We start from the raw sequence: 22,149 nt of genomic DNA, 5'->3' as shown, positions 1-22,149 counted from the left end.
AAAACATTCCAAGCCAGGGGGTACAATCGATATAGAAAATATCGCTAAGGGGTACGCGGACAAAAAAAGGTTGAGAACAGCTGCTCTAACGTAATAGTTATCGAATTTTCCCAAAGTAGGTCCACGGTTAATCAAGATGAACATATCAAAAAACTGTTTGTCTTTTTTTCCTAAACTGAACGTCTCTAAAAACAGTATTCCTTGTATTTTTTTTTGTTGTGGGCTCGTTGATGATCTTTTTTGGGATTTACATTTGTTTGAACATTCTCTGCTTGGTTTATTATTTTCTGGTTGTTCAATTGTTCGTTTACTTGTCATCTTACCATTTTCATTTCTGTTTTTGACATTTATACAACCCTAATGCATTTATTTTTATTTATGAATGTTGAATTAAAAAAAAAACGAACATGAGAGTACAAAAGCACACATTATGCGCAATATTTTATAATAAGAAGTGGTAATTAGTGTCACGCCGATACACGCCGCCGCCGCCGATAAAAGCCAACGGCGTCGCCGCCGAGGTAAAATGTTTTCTACGCCGCCGCCGCTGATGATATGGTCGGCGCACAAGTCTAGTTAACATCATGCATTTCTCAAGCAGCTTAAAAAATTATTTCTCGTGATTTACAACTATTTTCTAAGATAGCGGAAAAAGGACCAGCAATGACCCTAAATGTGTATACGTGGTTTACGGATAGCCCTTTCACAAAATATTTCCTCAATACATTTCAAAACACATGAAAATTGAGGCTTTTTTTTACATTTTCCTTCATTATTCTAGCATTATCAAAGTCGCCCGCAAGCAGAAAACAAAAAAAAAATTGGAGACGTAGTTGAAACAACACTGATAAATTTAGTTATCGTAGATGCATTCTAGTGCATCCAGTACTTGTTTGAAAAAGAAAAAATACAAGCTAACAGGAAGAATGCTGTCTATAGACTTTATAAGACGAAAATTTGTATTTTAATTGACATTGGAACTGCCACTTGTGAATGATTGAGAGATTTGAAATCTAATATCTTCATATCTTTACTGAAAAGAACAAAATTTTGATATACAATTTTTGTACCTTCAACTGGTTTTGTTATTTCAGATTCTTAATGAATCAAGCTTCACTCACTGGTGTATTAAAATTAAATGGAATTACTATGTCGGAGTATGTTATGGATCCATTGATAAATAATATTAAACTTATCCGCAAGAACGAAAAATGTAGAAAAATATACAAACGAATCCAATACTTTTCCCCTACACAAGCTTTCGTGAAAAGTTCAGCCTCTATATTGTGCCGTATTGGTAAGCTTTTATTCACTTCTAGCTGAAGAAATCCGAAAGTAAGTTATGTCAGAAGTGGTGGGTGTTAAATATAGTACACTACATGCACGTAGATTGCAACCTGTTGATTCCTTTCCATTAGAGTAGTAGTAGTATAGTAGTAGTTAAAACGAAAAACGAAAAATGCAAGTCATCGCGATTAGTTCTTTTTCCCGCGTTCCGGCTTCGTTCATGTTGGTTTGAATGTGCGAATTTCAGATATAACTTTTGATAATAATAATAGTTTATGTAACTTGTAGTAGATTACATGATTTTATTGTATGTAATACGCATCTAGAATAAAGCGGCAAAGCTGAAATCGAATTCTGGTTAAATTTTAGCCGGTCCAGGGGTCAGGTTGTTTTTCTGGGCATACTCTTGCCAGGATCCGACATAATTTTTAACACTGAAAACAAAAAGAGATTAACGAATAAACATCGTACCTGGGTGATAATATTTTCGGTAATACTTCTTATATCCCAGCTTATCCGCCAAAAAGGCTGCTATGCCAGAGCGAGTACCCACGCAGCATGTGAATATCAGCGCATCGTTGGTGGTCGGCTTCTTGCAGCCGTACAAGGCCTTAAAAGCATCCGAACTTAGTTTAAGCTGGTCGGTAATGCATGTGACTGGAAAAACAAATGTTTCGAATATTAATCTTTATATCAGTGATTTGCAACTCAGAACCTTACCGGCTGGTCGGAATGGACCCGGTGGCAGCGATTTCCGCAGCATCGCGAACATCGATCAGCAGTTTCTCGGGGTGATTATGTAGATTAGCAATCTCATCGTACGTGGCATGAAGGCTCTTGTCGACGCAATTTTTGTCGTATCGGTTCTTACCGGCCGAGCAGTACCGCAAGCCTGGACCAAGGATTTTTAGTACATAGGCACGGCACAAAACTAGGCTCTAAACTTACCGGTCCCGGCTACATTGCTAACAGCCGGAAGCTGCTTCGCTAGGACACTGTATCTGTTCACTTTTGTAACATTTTGCACTAGTGTTCTTTGCAACAGAATTCTCACTGCACTGGTATTCATTGTCGCGTGTTTTTTGGAATGTTCGTTGAAAATGGTTCTAAGCGATAGTCGATGTTTGACTGATTGCCGAATTTAGCTGGCGAATTTATATATTACCCTCACGCTAATCTTATCTTCTTATTTTTTATATTTAGTTAGGAACTTTGCAAACTGTATTTTTTTGGGACCTGTAGTAATGCATACTGCAAATATTCGCCGAACACAGGCAAGCTATGTGGCGATGTTATCATTCTTGTCTGGAAATCGTATGCTATTCTTTAATAATATTCATTTGGCTACCGAAGTACCGTCTGTTGGGGTGAGATTTTGCCAGATATGCAAATTTCTTCAAGCTATCCAAAAGCGGCATGAGAAACGTTGATTCACACTTCGATGTGGGGAAAACACAGATGTTTTTATTGCGCTTCTACTGGCGTATCGGGTATGCAACATTTATAGCACGTTCTCGTTTTACCTAGCTGATGGTGGGTGTGTACGATCATTATCTCTCAAAAAAGAGAGAGAATTGTGGTTCCTATGATTACTGTTATGCAATGTTTGTTGTAATGCATTGTGTCGCACTTATTGATAAGCCAAAGATGATTAATCCATTATTAAATGAGGGGTTAAAACTACGCACTAGTGCGTAATAATTGGAATATAAAAGTAACAGAAAGTGTGTTTATTTTCGGTGCTACTGCTGGGTAAGCATTTTTGGGACAGAAAGTCACAGTTATTTCACGAAGCATTTACCAACTTTATTCCAACTCGATTCTGCAAAATTTGTATGAAAACATCGTCTCAGCATGAGTAATCAGAAATGTGACACAGTCCGCTTTGCTTTTTCTTTCCTTTCAATAACCCGGTTTTTGTATCAGTAATCTGAGAACTTAACAGAAAATGTATAGGGGAACAAGGAGCAAGATGGCCATATGGGGCAGAATGGGCATATGTTGTTTCTAGGTTTCTGGCAGTAATTTTGGAACTGTTATAAATTTGAATCATTAACATTAATTTGAAGATGTAATTTTATTCAAAATAACTGGAAAAAACAAATTCGCTTTTACACAATAAACAATTGTATCATTCATGCACGTCTTGCGTATAATATTATAGCTCACAAGCGCGAAAAATAAGGGTTTTTGCATGCGTATATGTCGTTTTGGGCTCGAAAGTTTATTTTCGGTAATCGTTATTGATATTCAAACAGTTTCAATAAATAATGCAGTGTTTTCAAATAAAACATCATCTAAAAACAGCTCTTTTTCATAAGTGTTTCTCATGGGGTAGATTGGGCAGTGCTGGTAGGGGCAAAATTGCCATACCTATGCACGAAAACATAACCTACAAACCAGAAAGTGCTGTCAAAAAAGTAAACATCGTGCTAGCAGCAGTTAATAGTAAAATGGTTCGGAATTAGAAACGGTTGTCAGGGCGCAAAAAATGGTCACAGTCATCATTGGCCACTGCTATAGACGCGGTTATTTCTCATCGAATGTCAATGAACCGAGCGGCTATTGCACACGGCATTCCACGGCAAACGTTAAGCCGACATTTGAGGCTGCGTCGAACAGATTCGTTTGTTGACAATCATTAAAATAAAGTTACCTAAATTTAAATTTTGTCATGTTTTATTATTCCTTTATCCGCACAGTAGTGTTTTATGGATCAAAACCTTATTTTTATATGCGGGCAAATTCATAGATAATTTTCAAATTGAAAAAGGCTAAAAAATTATGCTGTTTTGGAGTATAAATAGTGAAACAGGAAAGGAAAACTTTGTTTCGGTACCTACGATTGTACGTTACATTGATACATTGTGTAATGTTTGCTTGAAATCGAAAAATATGAACATGCCCATTATGCCCCATAGGTATGCCAAATCTACCCCGTACCGCGACCAGCCTCATACTTTTTAGTGGCTTAGGAAATTATTTATAAATATTTAAATAACCTTTTTCTTTAGTTTCCAATGTAGCAACTCTTGAGTATTATTCTTACTCTATGTAGTAAAAATGTATTCAGTAGCTTTTTGCTCACTTTGCCCTAACAATTTGATAAGAAGCTTAAGGTGCTCATCTTGCCTCTTGTCCCCCTATAACATCTATGCATCAACAGGCAGGCTAGATGTTGTTTGTTTGTATGTACATATAGATTCTGATGGGGAGACAACTTGCGTAGCTTTATTTTCCCACTTGGTGCCATGTTTATTAATAGCTAGTTGTAATGTAGTATAATTTGGCATGAAAGAAAAAAACAAGTTTTATAAAATCCCACTTTGTCATCTCCAACCTGGTTCAAATTTTTCCACTCAACCGATACTATCAAAATATTGTTTTGCGAGTTCACATGAATTACAAAATTTATAGCCTGAGAAGTAGTAACCCGATATAGGATCAACGAGATATGATAGTTCTTAACATTATAAAAATGTACTTTTTAATAACAGTATCGATTTATATTATGTATTTTATCGTTTAAAATAAGTGTCAGAATGTCTACGGGTATTTACAGTAGAATCAAAGTTGGCATTTTGTTAACGTTGCTAACTTCAATGGCGCTGGTAACATTGATAGCGCATGTTAACCTGCACGTTCTCACTACATTTGTTTCGTTATTTTTGCAATGGCTATTTTAATACTATTTCGTAGTTTAGGTGTTACTGTTTGTATGAAACTATAATTTTTAATGATTCTGACACGCTGGTTTTAAAATTTTCACAAACATTCAAACAAACAAAATAGGAGAGAACAACGTAAACAATCAAGTGTTTTCCTACTACAGTCATACCTCGATATAAGGCAACCTCGATATAACGTGATTCGATATAACGTAAATTAAAATTAAATTACAACAATTATTCTTAGGGTGTATAATGTTCCGAATAAATGTTTTTAGTAAGTTTTGAAACCAATAAGTACCGTAAAACAGGACAAAACCAACATTTTTTCAATGTTTTGTGACTGGTTATGTTCGTCTACGAGAATTGCCTTGAAGGGACACAAAACAGTTTTATTTATACTGCAGGGTGAAGGGAAATAAGTTTTTGCGCACCTTGACTTTAGGAATGTCGTTTAGCGATAGGTCTCAAAATTTTTGTCTTCTCGAAAAAAGTCCCCCTGCAAAATCCCAGCTCAATCGCTCAGCAACTCCACTACCAGAACCAGGTATTATGGCAAAATTGCATTCCCACCGATAGACAGACATTCATGCAGCTTTCTGTTGCATAGTCTGAAATGGTACATTTTCCGAAAATTTCTTCGCCGGGAAAAAGTGCTGTTACTAGACACCTTGTTCCCTGTGGGAAAAACTTCAACTGCCGCACGGCAGTGAAGAAAGTAGGCAACAACAACAAAAAAGTAACTATGAAGTTGTCCTTTCTTGATAACTACGGGAGACAGGGACAAAACTAAGAAACAAAAAACTGGAGAAAAATGAAAGAGAGATTTGTTTCTCTCCGAGGTTCCAGTAGATTAGGTTCAACCCTTTAGTGCCCAAGTTAATTTTTAGACGGACTTTGGTAAAGCTTTTACTGAAGCCCGTCTAAAGGCGGCACTGGGCACTAGAGGGTTAAGTAGAATTTGTTTAATAAAATCAATCTAACAACAAACATGATTCAAGGCGGTCGTTATTCTACCTGGCAACGGACTAAAAGATTAACTTAGTCTTTGCACTCGGACTACTGTAAGTCGTGCCTCGAAGCGGTCAAAATTTCGCTTTTTTCACTAATGAAAAAAGGCATTGTAATTTTTTTTATGCCAATTTTGTTATAAAATACATAAATCGTGGAGATCTGGTGTTGTCTAGTCTAGTCTAGTCTACACTAACGCAGCCAGTACTTGTAAGGATCCTGGAAAATGATATCCACAATTTTTTTAAAAAATGATTTCCATACATTTTTCTTGTCAACGGCCAGGCCTACTGTGTAGCGCTATATGATACAATATAATCTAAGAACGGGGACAATCCGTACCAACCGATCCGTATGTAATAAGTAATATAATTCTTTGGGAGTGACAAAGCTAAGAAAGTACACTCCTTTGTTGACCAATTTCCTGGGCTGGAACATAGGTATTACCTCCTTATGTTCTGGTTTCAAAACCAAGGATATAGCGCCCTCACTCACTTCAACTATTACGGTTGAAATTTGAGTACTAACCCTAGTCCTAGCATTTTTGCTTATGGTTATAGCGCCATTAATCGCTCTCAGAAAGGAATATGAATTAAGAAATAAATTTAAGTTCCATATATACTAAGAAATGGTCTATATCTTTTGTTTCTTAAGCAAAATAAATGGCTCCCTCTGACACTTCTCGTACACTAACATGAGTCAACCCTCGCTTGTAAACGATCACATGATACGAACTCACCATCCAGGATTCCGTTCTTGTCGACGTTCGACTTTGCCGGACCCAAACGGCCACTGAAATCGAAACCAAAAATGCTTTGACCTTGAACGCCCGCAGCGACAGCGACGAAATGATGGTGGCCATCCTTTTTGATTTCTAAATTTTTCACTGTTTTCAATGTTAACTTTTCCGTTGCGTTAATGGGGCTCTGATGCTACCACGAACGCCTGTTTCTACTATTTCGCTGAAGGTTTAGAGGACATTATGCCGGGTCAATCTGGGATGGCATTTTTTCTATTCCTGAATCACTTCAATGACAACACCTCAAGCACGTAACAATAAAACAACATTGCACTACTGGTAATTAAGAAAATGTACCACAAGGGACATAATTTTCGATTTTTTCTAGTAACATTAAAACCACGTCAAAAATTTACGTCTATTAGCGCTCTTGGCTTGCTGCGATAAATCGTGGAGGTCTGGTGTTGTCTCTGAAAACAAAAATTTTTTTGAATCGACTTTCTGGGAGTCAGAAAATTTTCGAGTTGCAAAATGGACTAGGAGTGGACCGAAACCGAATAGCAGAAACGACTGGTATGACGGGGAGTGCGAAGCAGCGGTGAATGAGAAGAACCGGACCTGGGCGATTTACCTGGCCATGTCAACGAAAGAGAACAAAACCAATTATAAACAGGCATAGAACGACATGACCACGATTCTCAGACGAAAGAAGCGCCAGCAAGAACATGAGGAGCTGAAGCTGCTGTACCGTGCCAGTGATACGCGGAAGTTCTATGAGAAGGTAAACCAGTCTCGCAGAGGCTATGTGCCGCAAGCCGACAACGTGTAACGACGCGGATGGGAACTTTCTCACGGATATCAGTGAGGTGGTCGACAGGGGGAAGAAGTACTTCGATAGACACAGTAAACAGAAGCGGAGCAGAAACTGACCTAGGAGCACCAGCAGCAAATGACCGAGTGCCAGCCCCTGATGTTCATAAAATTCTTTGTGAGATCGGGAAGCTGAAAAACAACAAAGCCGCAGGCAAAGACGGATTCCCAGCAAGCTCTTCGAACATAGGAGAGAGGAGTTAGCTAGAGCGCTACAATGGGTCATTTCCAGGATTCAGGACGAGGAAAACTGCCATATGAGTGGATGGAGGAAGTCGTCTGCCCCATCTACAAGAAAGGCGACAAGCTGGGGTGCCGCGCAACTATCGGGTGCTTATCAATGCCGCTTTCAAAGTACTGATCAGAAGGGGGGGCATCGACACTATTAGCACGATTTTCACAAGGTCTGTTCAGCTTCTGGGTTTCGCGAATGACTTTGACATCATAAAATGTAACTTTGCGACGGTAGAGGAAACTTGCGGCCGACTGAAAGCCGAAGTTGAACGAATCGAACTGCGAATAAATGCGTCGAAAACGAAATACATGCGAGCGAGAGGCTCCAAGGAGAACAACATCAGCCTCCCAACTCAAGTCTCTGTAGACGGCGATGAGCTTCAGGTGGTCGACGAGTTCGTGTACTTGGGGTCACTTGTGTCCGCCGACAATAACATCAGCAAAGAGATATAGAGACTCATCCAGGCTGGAAATCGCGCCTAATTTTCCACTTCGGAAGAAACTTCGATCGAGTCGACGACGCTCGAAGTAGACGCTGCATAAAACCTTGATGAGACCGGTAGTCCTCTGCGGAATCGAGACAACAACGCTTCTCGCGGAGGACCTTAATGCTTTTGGAGTTTTCGAACGGAAGGTGCTGCGGACTATCTTCGGTAGAGTACGGCGACGAAGAATGGCGACTGCGCATGAACCACGAGCTGCACGCGCTACTTGGAGGGAACCCCATTGCATACCTGGCGAAAGTCAATAGATTGCGGTGGGCCGGTCACGTCGTAAGGATGCCGGACGATAACCCTCCGAAATCAGCACTCCTGACGGCGCCAGAAACAGAGGGGCGCAGCGTGCACGATGGCTTGACCAGATCGGAAGAGACTTGCGGGTGATAAGACGCCTGGGGAACTGGCGAAGCACAGCCCAAAACCGAGCAACATTCGACAACTTCTTGATACAGCACGAGCCACCACGGCTATCGTCTTCGATTGGTAAGGTAAGTAAGGAGCGTACAGATTTATCAAACTGTAGTTGAAAAATTTGCCCTTAATTCTTAACACACATATACGGTCACTGATCGGCCTCCATCTAATGACACGCTACATCTGTTTCCCTATGAGCACGAAACCGACTCCCCTTTCTGCTTTCACGCCACCACTGTAGTAGATGTACTTAAATGAAGTGCCCGCAAAAGATCTGCCCGGAATTCGCGTTCTCCCGTTTTCGGCCACCTCATTTCCTGTATGGCAGCAACCTCCACATTCACCTTCTTGAGCTCTCTAGCCAGGATACCTGCACGTGCCGGTTCGAGTAGATTCCTTACATAGCGAGTTTCCAATAATCGTTGTTTATTTTCGTTCGCGTAGGTCCATGCCGATTATTCCGCTCTGTATTTATATCTAGATTGTTCGTAGTATTTTACCTTCGGTATGCTGCCTTACTAGGGCTGCGATACCTAGTATCGCGACGAGGCTGCCGTCTTAGATATAGCTGGTGAGGCACCGTGTTTCGTAATTCAGCCGCCCGCTCCGAGTCAGACGCTGTGGTACGCGGCCCCCAACATGGAAATACAGCCGCGTACGACCCCCCTTCCCAGTCAGCATACGACCATAGTTTCCACCAGGGGTTGGTTACCCGATCTCCGCTAAGGTTACTCGTATCCCGATCGGCACCTCGTGGAGGTTGGGATAGAAGTTGCTGGACAGAGGTGAATGACCACAATGGGGTTTGAAGTGACACGTGTCCAGTAGGGTGGGGAATCGTTATATGAAAAAAAACCTAAATTAATCCACCTAGTGGTGCAGAAACCTTTGTTATACTATTACTTTATACATATTTGGCCAGTCACTTACAAATCGTATACCATCATAAGTCCAATTTCAATAATGAATGAAATGATTTTGAAAGATAGTTTTCAGAGTGTTAACCAAAGACGATCATTGAATTAAAGCTTGACGTGGTTTTTGCAAATAATATGAATGTTATCACTGGAGTACATGAGTCTTATTTTTTCGATCACAAACCAATGTTCAAATGCTGGCTAGAAGCAATTGAATTTTTTTTTGAGATAATCGAACGTGGGGAAACAGTAACAGATAACAATGATGCTGATTTCACACTAGAACAGCAAACATGTATGTTAGTTTAATGCGGTTCTACTTATTCGCGTTATTTTCAGAAATCGCAGGACCTAGATTTATGAATCAGCATCAAGTTTTATTTACGAATTGAAGCAAACTTCTACAAACCTGCTCTCAAAAAATTATAGTTTAGAATTATACAGGAAAAAAATATGGCTATTGGTGAAAGTTGTCGATTTATTTCTATCTCAAATGCATTATCTGAAAATGAAGGTTCTCCACGATCTTTGAGTATTTTAGATTTTCAGGGTGTAGGCGAGAACATTATTCTTTTCGAAGGCCTAGACTGTATGGAAAAATCCGAAATAAAGACTTTTTAAATCTTGCTGCGATAACGAGAAGTGGAATAACATGGATACTCTGTTTGCACTTAGTCTTAAATTAGAAAGCAATATTTATGTCTTACATGAGCATATTGTATCATTCATAGAGATAAGTGACTTTTCACCTGCGCACACTAGTAAACGTGTATAGCCATGTAAAGTTGCTTCAACACTTTTTCCTTATTTTGCCGATTACGTTCATCAGCTATTTTAGATTCCAGGTCACAAATTTATTACATAAAATAAGTATTCAACTGAAAAATTTCCAGCTGTTCAAAACGTAGCATTGCAAACAAAACAGCGATTTATTTGTGTTTTTCTCAACGGGTGGCACTAACACATTCGTACGTAAATAGGTCTATACATCTTTGGTAAAGCTTATCCAGAAAGTAAAATATCCCATGTCTAAAATATACTTTGGTCAAAACTCTACAGTTCAAGCAACCCATAAAAGATCGCACTCAGTATGATTTTCAAAGATCTCTGGGGCTTTCATTTGAGCATGCGAACTTCAAAATCGGAATAAGCGTTCTGTAAAGAGGGTTTTTTTTGTTATTTTTCTTTTTTGGGTCGATTTCGATATACTACACATACAAACAACATATTTACACATACATACGTACAGGTACACATACACAAACATACATAAATTGTTCAATTCGTCGATCTGAGTAAATTGGTATACAACATATGGCTCTCCGTGCCATTAATTTTGCCTTAAAAGTTAAAATTCTCATATAAAAAATACTCTTTGATCAATATTTTAAAATCTAAGCCACTAATCAAAAATCCACTCGGTAGCATTCTGGGGGAGCACAGTAGCTTTAGTTTGCGTATAAGATCATTTAAATCGGATATTGCGTTCTGTAAGAAAGGTGCGTTAGTATTTTGCGGCACATACATACAGACAACATACATGTCAGATTCAAATTGATCATCCCTAATATTTTCTCATCTCAGATTGGCCCTTGCACATACTCACAATACACCTTGATTTCAGTACTCATTTGGATGTGCGAGGGACCGGTCCTTCATCCAGTTGTAATCGATCGTTTGATTAAAGTTTATCTTTTGAATTGAACTTGGCGGTTATTTAGTTATTCGCGATCCGAAATCGTGGGTGGTCATCGGTGGTTTGCTGGAAAACTGTCTCGGGGTTCTGACAAAAATTGGGGGCTCAACCGGAATCCACAAACCACGTGACCCATTGTAAGGCTGGATGCCTGTAGTTATCAGAGTGACAGATATTTTGGACTTTATATAACCCGTATCATTATCGCTACAACAAGCTAGTTCAAGCGATTGAAATTAGTGACTAGGACTAGATATAAAGTGCCTGTTACTGATTGAGTTTTAACTCCTCATAGAAATCCGATATACGCTACAGTTTAAAACGAACGAAAACGTGCTCTAAAAGAAGACAAAGGATCCATTGTGCAGTGATTTCTATCAGAGTTGAGTCGAGTCGAGGTTAAAAGAATTGTACGATCCTGTGTGGTGCTACAACAGTGGACAGATAAACATCAAAAAGTGTGCGTGTTTCCAACAGTTGTACTAGATAATAGTCGACATGCACTCGTCGGATTTTAATAACTCTGATTCTCCTCCTCCTCATGTCCCTCCTGATCCGAATGAGAACACGTATGCGCGGTTGATCGATCAGCTAAATTTCTCAAACATGACCCTTGCCAACATCTCTCATCAGATGAACGAGATGCGTTGTGAGATGAACTTTTTTAGAACGGAGAATAATAGACTGAACAGTGTGATCAATGAGATGCTCGAAACTCGTGCGCAGATACCGCAGGGGTATAGCACACCAAATCGTGATCAGGTTGCTGATGCAGACGTAAGACTGACGGTGTCAGAAGTTGAATCCGTTTCTAATGAATTTTCTGGAACGGATTTCTACCCGATACGAAAATGGATCACGGACTTTGAAGAGATGGCGAATTCTATCGAACTGTCGGAGCTACGAAAATATGTTGTTGCAAAGCGAAAACTAGTCGGCTTTGCAAGAACTTCGCTAAACACTGCCCATCACGTTACGAACTGGGTTGCGCTTAAGCAGTGTTTGATAAGTGAGTTCGACCAACCAGAAAACAGTGCAGCAGTACATGGAAAACTTCGAAACAGGAAGAAAACTGTAGCTGAAAGTGTTTTTCATTACTACTTGGTTATGCGGGAGCTCGGGGCGAAAGCGAATTTAGATGCTGAGGCTATCATCGCCCATACTGTGAACGGTATTGATGACGGTGGACCCGATAAAACGGTGCTGTACGGTGCTAGAACGGTTGACGAGTTTAAAGAAAAATTGCGAGTTTATCAAAATATCAAAAACACCAAGCAAACAAGTGGTTCGGGGCAATTTGCACAGCGAAAAAATCCTGGTCGTCAAGCTCCCCATCACTCAAGCGCAAATGGGCAAGGAAGCAAGCCACTCATCTGCTTCAAGTGTCGTGAACCCGAAAATTGTCCCGAGACGAAAAAAGCAGTGAAGATGTGTAACGCTACGACAGTGGTGGAAAAAGGGACGTTCTTAAAAGTAATAGTAAATTCGGTATCCAGAGAAGTATTTTTCGACTGTGGTGCGGGCGTGTCTTTGATAAGAAAGGATTTGCAGGAGAAGCTTGGACTGATAGTGAATGAAGACGAGAAACAAAAATTGCAGACCCTCAGTGGCCGTATCGAAACTGTGGGAACTACATCGTTGGAAATTCAGATAGAAGATAGTGTGATGATGCTGAATTTCAGTGTATTGCCAAATGAAGATTTCGATATGGGAATGCTGTTGGGACGAAACCTGCTACGATACGGTGATGTCAAAATTTCTGCCGATGGGTCCAAGTTTTTTTCCAAAAGAAGAGAGCTTTGTGTACAGTATCGAAATTGCAGATGGACAACCGGAAGATCCACTGCGCCACATAAGCAACGCAGTCATACGGGACGAAGTTCGGAACCTCATCGCTGGCTACAATCCTCGTAAACCGGGCATATCAGAAGTTAAGCTGAAAATTGTTCTAGAAGATGGGACGCCGATTCAGCAGCTCCCTCGACGGTTGGCGCCATTGGAGAAGGAGATTGTACAGAACCAGGTTGATCAGTGGTTGGAAACAAGAATAATCCAACCAAGTTCCTCCGAATTCAGCAGCCCGATTGTCCTCGCTCACAAAAAAGACGGCACTAGAAGATTGTGTGTGGATTACAGGCGTCTAAATAAGGTAATCGTACGAGATCATTTTCCACTTCCTTTGATCGAGGACATAATAGACGATTTACAAGGAGCTAAGGTTTTCTCTACTTTGGATTTGGAAAACGGTTTCTTTCATGTACCGGTTGATGAAGACAGCCGGAAGTACACTGCTTTTGTCACACCTTCCGGCCAATACGAATTTCTGGCAACACCATTCGGGTTGAGCACGTCACCGACCGTGTTCCAACGGTACATAAACAACATCTTTAAAGAGCTAATCGAGAAGAAAGTGGTCGTGGTTTACATTGACGATGTGTTGATTCCTGCGAGAGATGAGCGAGAGGCATTGGAGAAGTTAAAAGTGGTGCTGGATGTCGCAGAACGCCACGGGTTGAAAATCAAGTGGCAGAAGTGCCAGTTTTTGAAAAGGCGGATCGAGTATTTGGGGTACGAGAATGAAGAAGAAGAAATCAAACCTACGATGAACAAAATAACAGCGGTGAAGAACTTTCCGGATCCGAAAAATTTCAAGGAGATCCAGAGATTCCTAGGGTTGACCGGATTCTTCCGGAAGTTCGTGGCAAATTATTCAACTTTGGCGAAACCATTAACAGACCTGCTTAAGAAGGACGCAGTTTTCGTATTCGGGCAGGAGCAGAAAGATGCAGTTGAGCAGTTGAAGAAAGCATTGTGCTCCCGACCAGCTCTGGCATTATACCATCCCCAGGCCACTACTGAACTTCACACCGATGCCAGTAAAGCGGGATACGGGGCGATTTTACTACAGAAGAAGCCGGGTGACAATCAATTTCACCCGATCTACTATTTTAGCAGAAAGACTTCATCAGCGGAGGAAAATTATCCAAGGTACGAACTCGAAGTTCTTGCAATCGTTGCTGCTCTGAAGAAATTCCGCGTTTATCTGCTGGGAATCCCGTTTTAAATCGTCACCGACTGTTCTGCATTCAAAATGACGATGGAGAAGAAAGATATTGCACCAAGAATCGCTGGATGGGCACTTCTTCTGGAGGAATATGATTACGTCATCGAACATCGTCCTGGAGTCCGGATGAAACACGTTGATGCTCTGAGCCGAGCGCCGGCGGTCCATCTGTTGCGCAACAACGTAACTGAGCAAGTAAAGGCGAATCAGCAAACGGACGAGAAACTAAGGGCAATTGCAAAAGTGTTAGAGACTGATAGATATGGTGACTATTTTCTGGATCACGGGATCCTGTACAAGTATCATGAAAGTGGTAAACTCCTGGTTATTCCAGGTATAATGCAAAACTCCGTCATCCGACAGATCCACGAGCAGGGGCACTTCGGTTCCAGAAAAATGAAGGAGCTCTTACAGCGGGAGTATTGGATCGACAACCTTGAAGTCAAACTGGACAGAATTGTCAAAATTTGTGTTCCATGCATCTTAGCAACGAGAAAAGCAGGTAAAAAAGAAGGTCTACTTCACCCTATCCCCAAGGAAGACCTACCGCTGGCAACGTATCATATCGACCATCTTGGACCATTGACCGCATCGAAAAAACAGTACCGCTACATCTTTACGGTAGTGGATGCATTCACCAAGTTTGTGTGGATTTATCCGGTAAAATCTACAACTGCCGAAGAGGTACTGCAGAAGTTGAATACCCAGAAAACGACATTTGGGAATCCAGGGAGAATCATATCTGACCGTGAAGCTGCATTTACATCTTCTGCGTTCCAGGACTACTGTGAAGCTGAAGGAATCGAGCACTTGCTGACTACGACTGGTGTACCTCGAGGAAACGGACAAGTGGAGAGGATCCATGGGATTATTGTTCCTGCGCTAACGAAACTGTCGATAGAAAATCCAGAAAATTGGTACCGGCATGTTGGTCCCTTGCAGCGCTACATCAACAATACGCACCAGCGCAGCATCGACCGAAGTCCGTTCGAGCTACTCTTCGGAACAATCATGAAGTCCCCGGAAGACGCTCGTTTGGCGGAAGTGGTGATGCGGGAAAGATCCGAGCTCTTTTACGAAGCAAGGGCAGAAGAACGTGCGAAAGCAAGGAATAAGATAGCGGAAGCTCAACAGCAGATGAAACGGCAGTTCGATCGAAAGCGCAAAATACCGGACGCATACGAGGTTGGAGATTTGGTAGCCATCAACCGTACACAATTTGGTAGTCATCTTAAAATCGCCAAGAAATTTTTGGGACCCTACCGTGTTACTAAGCAAAAACGAAATGAGCGCTACGATGTGGAGAAAGTTGGCGTTCACGAGGGGCCAAACAGAACAGCTACGTGTGCCGAATTCATGAAACGATTCGTTCCGGACAACGACGGCGATTCTTTCGACGAAGATGTTGGCAACTCAGACGGTCAGTCAGGCCGAATGTCAGATTCAAATTGATCATCCCTAATATTTTCCTATCTCAGATTGGCCCTTGCACATACTCACAATACACCTTGATTTCAGTACTCATTTGGATGTGCGAGGGACCGGTCCTTCATCCAGTTGTAATCGATCGTTTGATTAAAGTTTATCTTTTGAATTGAACTTGGCGGTTATTTAGTTATTCGCGATCCGAAATCGTGGGTGGTCATCGGTGGTTTGCTGGAAAACTGTCTCGGGGTTCTGACATTCATACACACACACACACATACACACACACATACACACGAACAGACAGTGCTAAGTTCGTCGAGCTGAGTCGAATGGTATATACGATTCGGCCCTCCGGATCATGGATCCATTTTGCGTTTTTCGACCGATTTTATAACCTTTGTTTAGTATAACAAAGGTAAAACTAAACTTGATAGCAGATAGCAGAAAGTGTTTTTTGTTCTATCTGGAGCCCCAAACAATCCTAAGTTTATCGAAAGTCGATTGGTTTACTGCCGCTAATAGCAAGTCCGTCCCATTTGCGTTTTGGTGCTGATGAGAAAACAGCAATCAAAAATCGTACCGCTTTAGGTGAAATTTTGCACTCAAATGCTTTTTCAATCAAGACCATCAACAGAATTTAGTACTGCAATGACAATCTAACACTTTTGCACCATAAAACTTGCAAACACACCGGAATTTGATTAAAATTGGTTGAAAATCATATGCTGGGACTCACATGCGATTACTTTTACGGTACGTAGCCAGAATGATAGCAAGTCAGTCCCCTAGCCAGCTACGACCGGTGATAAAAAACAAACTACTGCAAACCGATGGCGGTTCTCTAGCTTGCGTTTGGAATGAATCCATCGCTGGTCAATTCATGAATGACCTTCTCTCGTGCTTCATTAAACAAGTTTTTTTGTGAGAAGCATAACACAATGTTCCAACTGCGCCGCTCAAAATAAAATTAGATTTTCTTTTTACATTAGATACTACTGATAAATTCAAAACCAGTTTAGGTGTAGGATCTTGTTCTAAATTTTCCTTAGAGCGGTCACACGTTCGTGACGGCGGACAGCCTCCACGTAGCAGTGGAAGCAAATATGAAAGAACACCTATAGCTTAGTACCGAAGTACTTGATATAACTGACAAATTTTTCAAAACGAAATTCACAATAATTGATCAATCCTTACCCACGTCTTAACATAAAATACGGATAAAATACGAAAAGTAGAATTTACTAAAGAATGCTTGAACTAACAATACAGTGACACACCTAAAGCGTTCACTGTCAACAAACAACAGCTGAAAGAAACTTTGTCTTGAAGAAAACATTCTACTATCAGCTAGAGCCACACGATGTAGAACGCGTAAAATTCAATCAAACCTCCTATCGAGTATCACTTGGTACATCCAATTCTAAACCTGAAGACCATAAGTTGTGGTAAATATCACATTTTTCATAATCATTATTGGCTGTGGGGTTAAATTGCGAAGATTTTTTCAATGGGACCGACTTGCGATCACTTTTGCTATGAGACAAACCGACTTGCTATTTTTTTCATAGTTCCTCAGAACGAAGTATTCAAAAATATTTGTTTTATCGAAAGTAGATATAAAATGAAATTGATTCCATAAATAAACTAAATATTGATAAAAATGCAATTGGGACGGACTTGCCATGAGCGGCAGTTTAGTCTCCGTTTGGCGCATTGCATTTCAAGTTTGTATAGAGATTTATATGGATAAACCAACGTTTTGCATTTTCCTTTTTGAAAGAGCTCAAAGTGGCTCAAACCATCGGTTTCATGACCCCAAATGGTAGGTTTTTTGATGCCTAACAAATTGGCCGAAGGCATCAAAGAGCTAGGGTGTCCCAAAAAATACTGGAGCTGTTTAAACTGAATATGTCGCAACTTATGTTGCAAATCGTTTTTTCTGCCAACACTGCCAGTGTACCGGCGTTAGTCAGATTTCCATTAGAAGTAACCTCTGAAACACGTTGTAGATTCTACCTACGCCTAGAATATTGACCTGAATTTGTTTGTTTGATCCAGCTGAGTGTATAAACTCGTTACGACAGGTTATTTCATATTTATTTTATTTCATATTGGTTCTACATTGGTAATGTTGGCAAAAAACAGGATTTTCTGCAAATCGACATACTCAACTTTGAACAGCTATAGCTCTTTTTAGGGACATCCTAGCTCTTCAATGCCTTCTGCAAAGTTGTTTGGCATCTATAATACTATACTTCTACATAATGTAGTGCATTATTAAATCATTATTGAACTCTCTAGAAAGGTAAATGCAAAAAAGTAGGTTTTCCCATATAAATTTTCATACAAATTTGAAATGCAATGCTCCAAGCGAAGACAAAACCAATCGACTTCCGGTAAGTTTAGGGTTGTTTGGGGCCCCAAAGGGAACCAAACAAACTTGGTTCTGGAAAATCGATCACTTTTCCCCACCCTAGTGCCCAGCCATTTACCAACCAGTCTAAAATTCACCGTTTAAAAATAACGGACGTCATCCAATCTTTCGAGTTTGTTTCATAAGTACTATAAAGTGATTTTACATTTTTGAAACATCGAGGTTTCCCCCAAAATGACGACCACCGGATACTTCTTACCACCATCCATGTCGTTCCTGTGAGTTTTTCCACGATGGCAGCTTTTTGACTGAAATGTATACGTCTTTTCAGGTAAATATTTTTTAAAAAGGCCAAGCACGGAAACTGTTTTAGCAACCAAAGATTCGTTCCTCGCAAAGCTTCATTAGAGCTGTTGACGTTTGGTAAATCTGTTCAGTCAACTCGAGCTTTCCTTAAAATTTGAGACTCCGAGTTCTCGAGCAAATTCGGGCTTTTTCTTGAAGTAACACACCAGACACAGGAAGATTGACTGTAGTAGTTTACTCAATAAATGCGTATATAAACTTCGATTCAACGATCTACGGTTTGTAAATTTTCGAAGGAGGTGTTTTAAAAGCAAATCGGAAAATAGGGTTTGGTTTTTTTCTTGTGTAATTTACAAGGCGGCTGGACACCCAGATACTTGGTGTAGATCAATAAAATTGTATGTCGACGTTTTCAATGTTTGACAGTAACATTTCCATGAAGATGGAACCAAACGGAAGCAAATTCGAATTTTTCTGATTTCTCAAAAGTTATCAGCAGTTCTAACACCGAGAATCTATTTTGTTATCCGTAGCCCTACGTTAAAAAAACGACTTATCTTGCGTTGGCAGGTCGTTTTCGGCCCATGTATATTTTGTATGGTAACCCATGGAAAAAGTGATGAAATATGGGAAACACATACAGTCATACCTCGACATAAGGCAACTTTATTTTTGTTTTCGTTACGTTATATCGAGTTACGTTATATCGAAGCAAAAAATTTTTTAATTTATGCAAGAATGTTAATGGTTAACCAAAGATGCACGAAAACATATTTTCCATAACCTATCAGTATTTTTAAACCTTTCTTATGACCCACTTCAAACTTGTTTTCGTGCTATCGTGAGAGCTTAATAAGACGAACGATATCAAGGACCAGACACCAACACTTATTACTCTTACTAAATCTTTCATCAATCAGATTTAGTAAGAGATACAAGTGTTGGTGTCTGGTCCTTGATATCGTTCGTCGTTTCTTATGACCATTTAGAAATATTTTCAGGAGCAAAAAAATTTTTTTTTCTTTTGATACAAAAGGTTACTCAAAGATGCGTGAAAACCTATTTCCTATCACCTACTAGTATTTTTAAACCATTCCTATACCCCATTTAAGACAATTTAACAAGCAATTTTTTTTTCTAATTGATGCAAGACTGTGAATTGTTACTGAAGGATGCGTGAAAACCTATTTCCCATCACCTGTTAGTATTTTTAAACCTTTCTTATGCCCATTTAGGACAATTTTTGCATTGGTTTCAAAACTTACTACAAACATTTTTTGAAGTAATTTATACCCCAAAAACAGTTGCTGTATCATTTATTTTCAATTTTAATACATCTTAAAAAGTTACGTTATATCGAGGTAAAAGTTACGTTATATCGAAGTTGCCTTATATCGAGGTATGACTGTATTATGCGAATCGTCTTCTCCGTAGGCTTCACAGATTCATAATTTTCTATTGCAACTCCCTGAACATATTCGTTATAACTACCTGCTGAAAAGTTTTCAGTACTACTGAAATTTTCTGAGAAACAACGAATTTCATCATTCGATATTTTTTTAACCTACTCGCCATTTCAACTAAATAAAATGTAGGTTTTCATTTGCATTCTTTTATTTATTGCAAAATCATATGACAAATCCTGACACTGGTAAAATGCAATGTTTGTAGCAAACGTTCGATTCAATTGCTACATTTGATTGAATACAAACATAGAGCTTCAAACATAGATTTATTCTATTACTAAAACACACTAACACTCCTACTGAGATGGCAGATTGTTCTTTTCGGCATACTCCGTCCAGGATCCGACATAATTTTTAACACTTAAAGAATAATTAGTTCAATAAAACCATAAAACCATTTTCATTGAAATTTTTTATACTTTTTGAATCCCAACTTATCAGCTTGATTTGCTGCGTCACCAGCTCGCACTCCCAAGCGACAAGAGAATATCACCGGATCGCTAGCGGTCGGCTTCTTCCGGCCGTATTTAGCTTTGAATGCTTCCGGACTCAGCTGCAACTCTTCGGTTACGGTTTTAACTGAAAACACCAGTTAAAATTAATATTAGCGTTACAATGCGTCACAACTCTTAGCGAATACTTACGGGGAATATTGATGCTGGTCGGAATGACTCCGGTGCTGGCAAGTTCCGCGGGTTCGCGAACATCAATCAGCAGCTTCTCGGGGTGATTCGGTAAATCGACTATCTCTTCGTACGTGGCAACCAGACTGGGATCGATGCAAGCCTTATCGAACTTGTTTGTTGTGCAGTCAGCAGAACAATACCGTAAACCTATAACGAAAAATGCGAACGTGGACCCAAGTAAGAATTGTACAGACAGTGCCATTTCTTCTGCTTGCTGCTGATTCAGGTCCTCACGGGTGCAGTGCTTCTGTTGAACTAAATGCTTCAGATCGAAGCGCTCAGGCTGTTGTTAGGACCTTTCTCGATGCTCCTTACGCTGGTTTGTGTGTTGGCTTGTTTTTAGTTTACAGACATGATAGCTTGCGCTTGCGGGCTAGTGTGTTGATTTATGTGCATTTTAAAAAGAGGAAAGACTTACCGGAGGCAGTAACTTTTAAGATGAGTTGCAACTTTTTCTGGTTTTGCTGGGCAAAACAGCCTACGGCGGGCCACTGATTCGCTAAACAACTGTATCGGTTCACTTTGGTAACATTTTGCACTAGTGCCCTTGAGCTGACTTGCTCCAATCTAAGCAACAGGAGCCTCGATCTGCCGCCGACGTTCATGGTCGCGATCGTTTTCCGGAGACCGGTTCGAGTGAGGATGGAAATTTGACTGATTGTTTTTTTTTTGTATTTACCTTCTTGGTGGTATTTTTCTGTATCTTGAGTACACTTAGATATTTTGATAACTGTGTTAATTCTTCGGGATCAGTATGTAGCACATGCTCATCAATCGGACACAGAGCAGATAGGCGACGTAATATTTCGTGTTGTTATGTAGAAGTGTATCATTCTTATTTGAGAAAAGTGGGAAATCACTGTGTGAAAAATATATTGTCTATATTTCATTTGACCAACTAACAACATAAATTTGCTTACACATTATGTCATGGAGAAACATTTTTGGCATATTAAAGCAAGCGAATGAAAAAGAAAATCAAAACCCTGTTGGGGAGATTGAAAAAGATATGTTTTCACTGTTGTGTTTCGATGTGCCGGTTTAAATCAGTATTGGTGTGAATATACCATATGTTTGACTGTTTGCTCTTGGAATAGGGTGAAGCACGCTGTTATGAGATCATTATTTTGAAAATTGAGTTATGTGAGATTATATTTCAAAATATTAATAGTGTGTCAAATAAAAATAAAGAGTTGGTTTCAAATTAAATCTGGCAAAATGAAAATAAAAAGGCTGACAGTATTCTGGTAGTCCCTTCCCGTGACAAAAGAGTGTTTTCCAGATTAAATGAAGAAAAAATGCTTCGAAGGAACAGAAAAAAAAGAAAATAATACCAAGGCTCAGAATGTTGAAACAACGTTACTAAAGTTTACAAAAGAAAATGATTTCAAATTAAGCTCAGAATGTAAAAAAAGGAAAAAAAAACAGAAATGGTCCTAAACTAAGCTTAGAAGTCGAAACCCCGCTTTCAAAAATCAGAAAATGTCAA

At 39.9% G+C, this 22,149-nt stretch overlaps 2 protein-coding genes across 2 annotated transcripts; both read right to left on the bottom strand.

Annotated features, from left to right (window-relative positions):
* Nucleotides 1–1,565: 1,565 nt before the first annotated feature.
* Nucleotides 1,566–6,036, bottom strand: LOC129733748 (rhodanese domain-containing protein CG4456-like). The gene is made up of 4 exons (XM_055695274.1): nucleotides 2,236–6,036; nucleotides 2,012–2,179; nucleotides 1,785–1,944; nucleotides 1,566–1,721 (listed from the first exon to the last, which is right to left on the bottom strand). Exons 1-4 carry the CDS (start codon nucleotides 2,354–2,356, stop codon nucleotides 1,646–1,648), a joined length of 525 nt encoding a protein of 174 aa, XP_055551249.1. The 5' UTR covers nucleotides 2,357–6,036; the 3' UTR covers nucleotides 1,566–1,645.
* Nucleotides 6,037–20,100: 14,064 nt separating this feature from the next.
* LOC129733747 (rhodanese domain-containing protein CG4456-like) lies at nucleotides 20,101–21,487 on the bottom strand. The gene is made up of 4 exons (XM_055695273.1): nucleotides 21,079–21,487; nucleotides 20,619–20,807; nucleotides 20,394–20,553; nucleotides 20,101–20,334 (listed from the first exon to the last, which is right to left on the bottom strand). Exons 1-4 carry the CDS (start codon nucleotides 21,263–21,265, stop codon nucleotides 20,271–20,273), a joined length of 600 nt encoding a protein of 199 aa, XP_055551248.1. The 5' UTR covers nucleotides 21,266–21,487; the 3' UTR covers nucleotides 20,101–20,270.
* Nucleotides 21,488–22,149: the final 662 nt, after the last annotated feature.

The sequence above is a fragment of the Wyeomyia smithii genome, unplaced genomic scaffold, assembly GCF_029784165.1.
Source record: "Wyeomyia smithii strain HCP4-BCI-WySm-NY-G18 unplaced genomic scaffold, ASM2978416v1 HiC_scaffold_26, whole genome shotgun sequence".
NCBI classification, from domain to species: domain Eukaryota; kingdom Metazoa; phylum Arthropoda; class Insecta; order Diptera; family Culicidae; genus Wyeomyia; species Wyeomyia smithii.
The sequence above is the reverse complement of the archived record's forward strand: the minus strand, read 5'-3'. Positions and strand labels throughout refer to the sequence as shown.

Bases quoted from the DNA above. Each gene is read 5' to 3' on its own strand.
- LOC129733748 (XM_055695274.1), bottom strand. From the start codon at position 2,356: ATGAATACCAGTGCAGTGAGAATTCTGTTGCAAAGAACACTAGTGCAA. The intron at 1,945-2,011 runs GCCGGTAAGGTT...TTGTTTTTCCAG, and splicing joins CACCGGGTCCATTCCGACCA to TCACATGCATTACCGACCAG. The intron at 1,722-1,784 runs GTATTACCGAAA...TTTTGTTTTCAG, and splicing joins GATAAGCTGGGATATAAGAA to TGTTAAAAATTATGTCGGAT.
- LOC129733747 (XM_055695273.1), bottom strand. From the start codon at position 21,265: ATGAACGTCGGCGGCAGATCGAGGCTCCTGTTGCTTAGATTGGAGCAA. The intron at 20,808-21,078 runs GTAAGTCTTTCC...TTTTCGTTATAG, and splicing joins CTTAAAAGTTACTGCCTCCG to GTTTACGGTATTGTTCTGCT. The intron at 20,554-20,618 runs GTAAGTATTCGC...TGGTGTTTTCAG, and splicing joins GACCAGCATCAATATTCCCC to TTAAAACCGTAACCGAAGAG.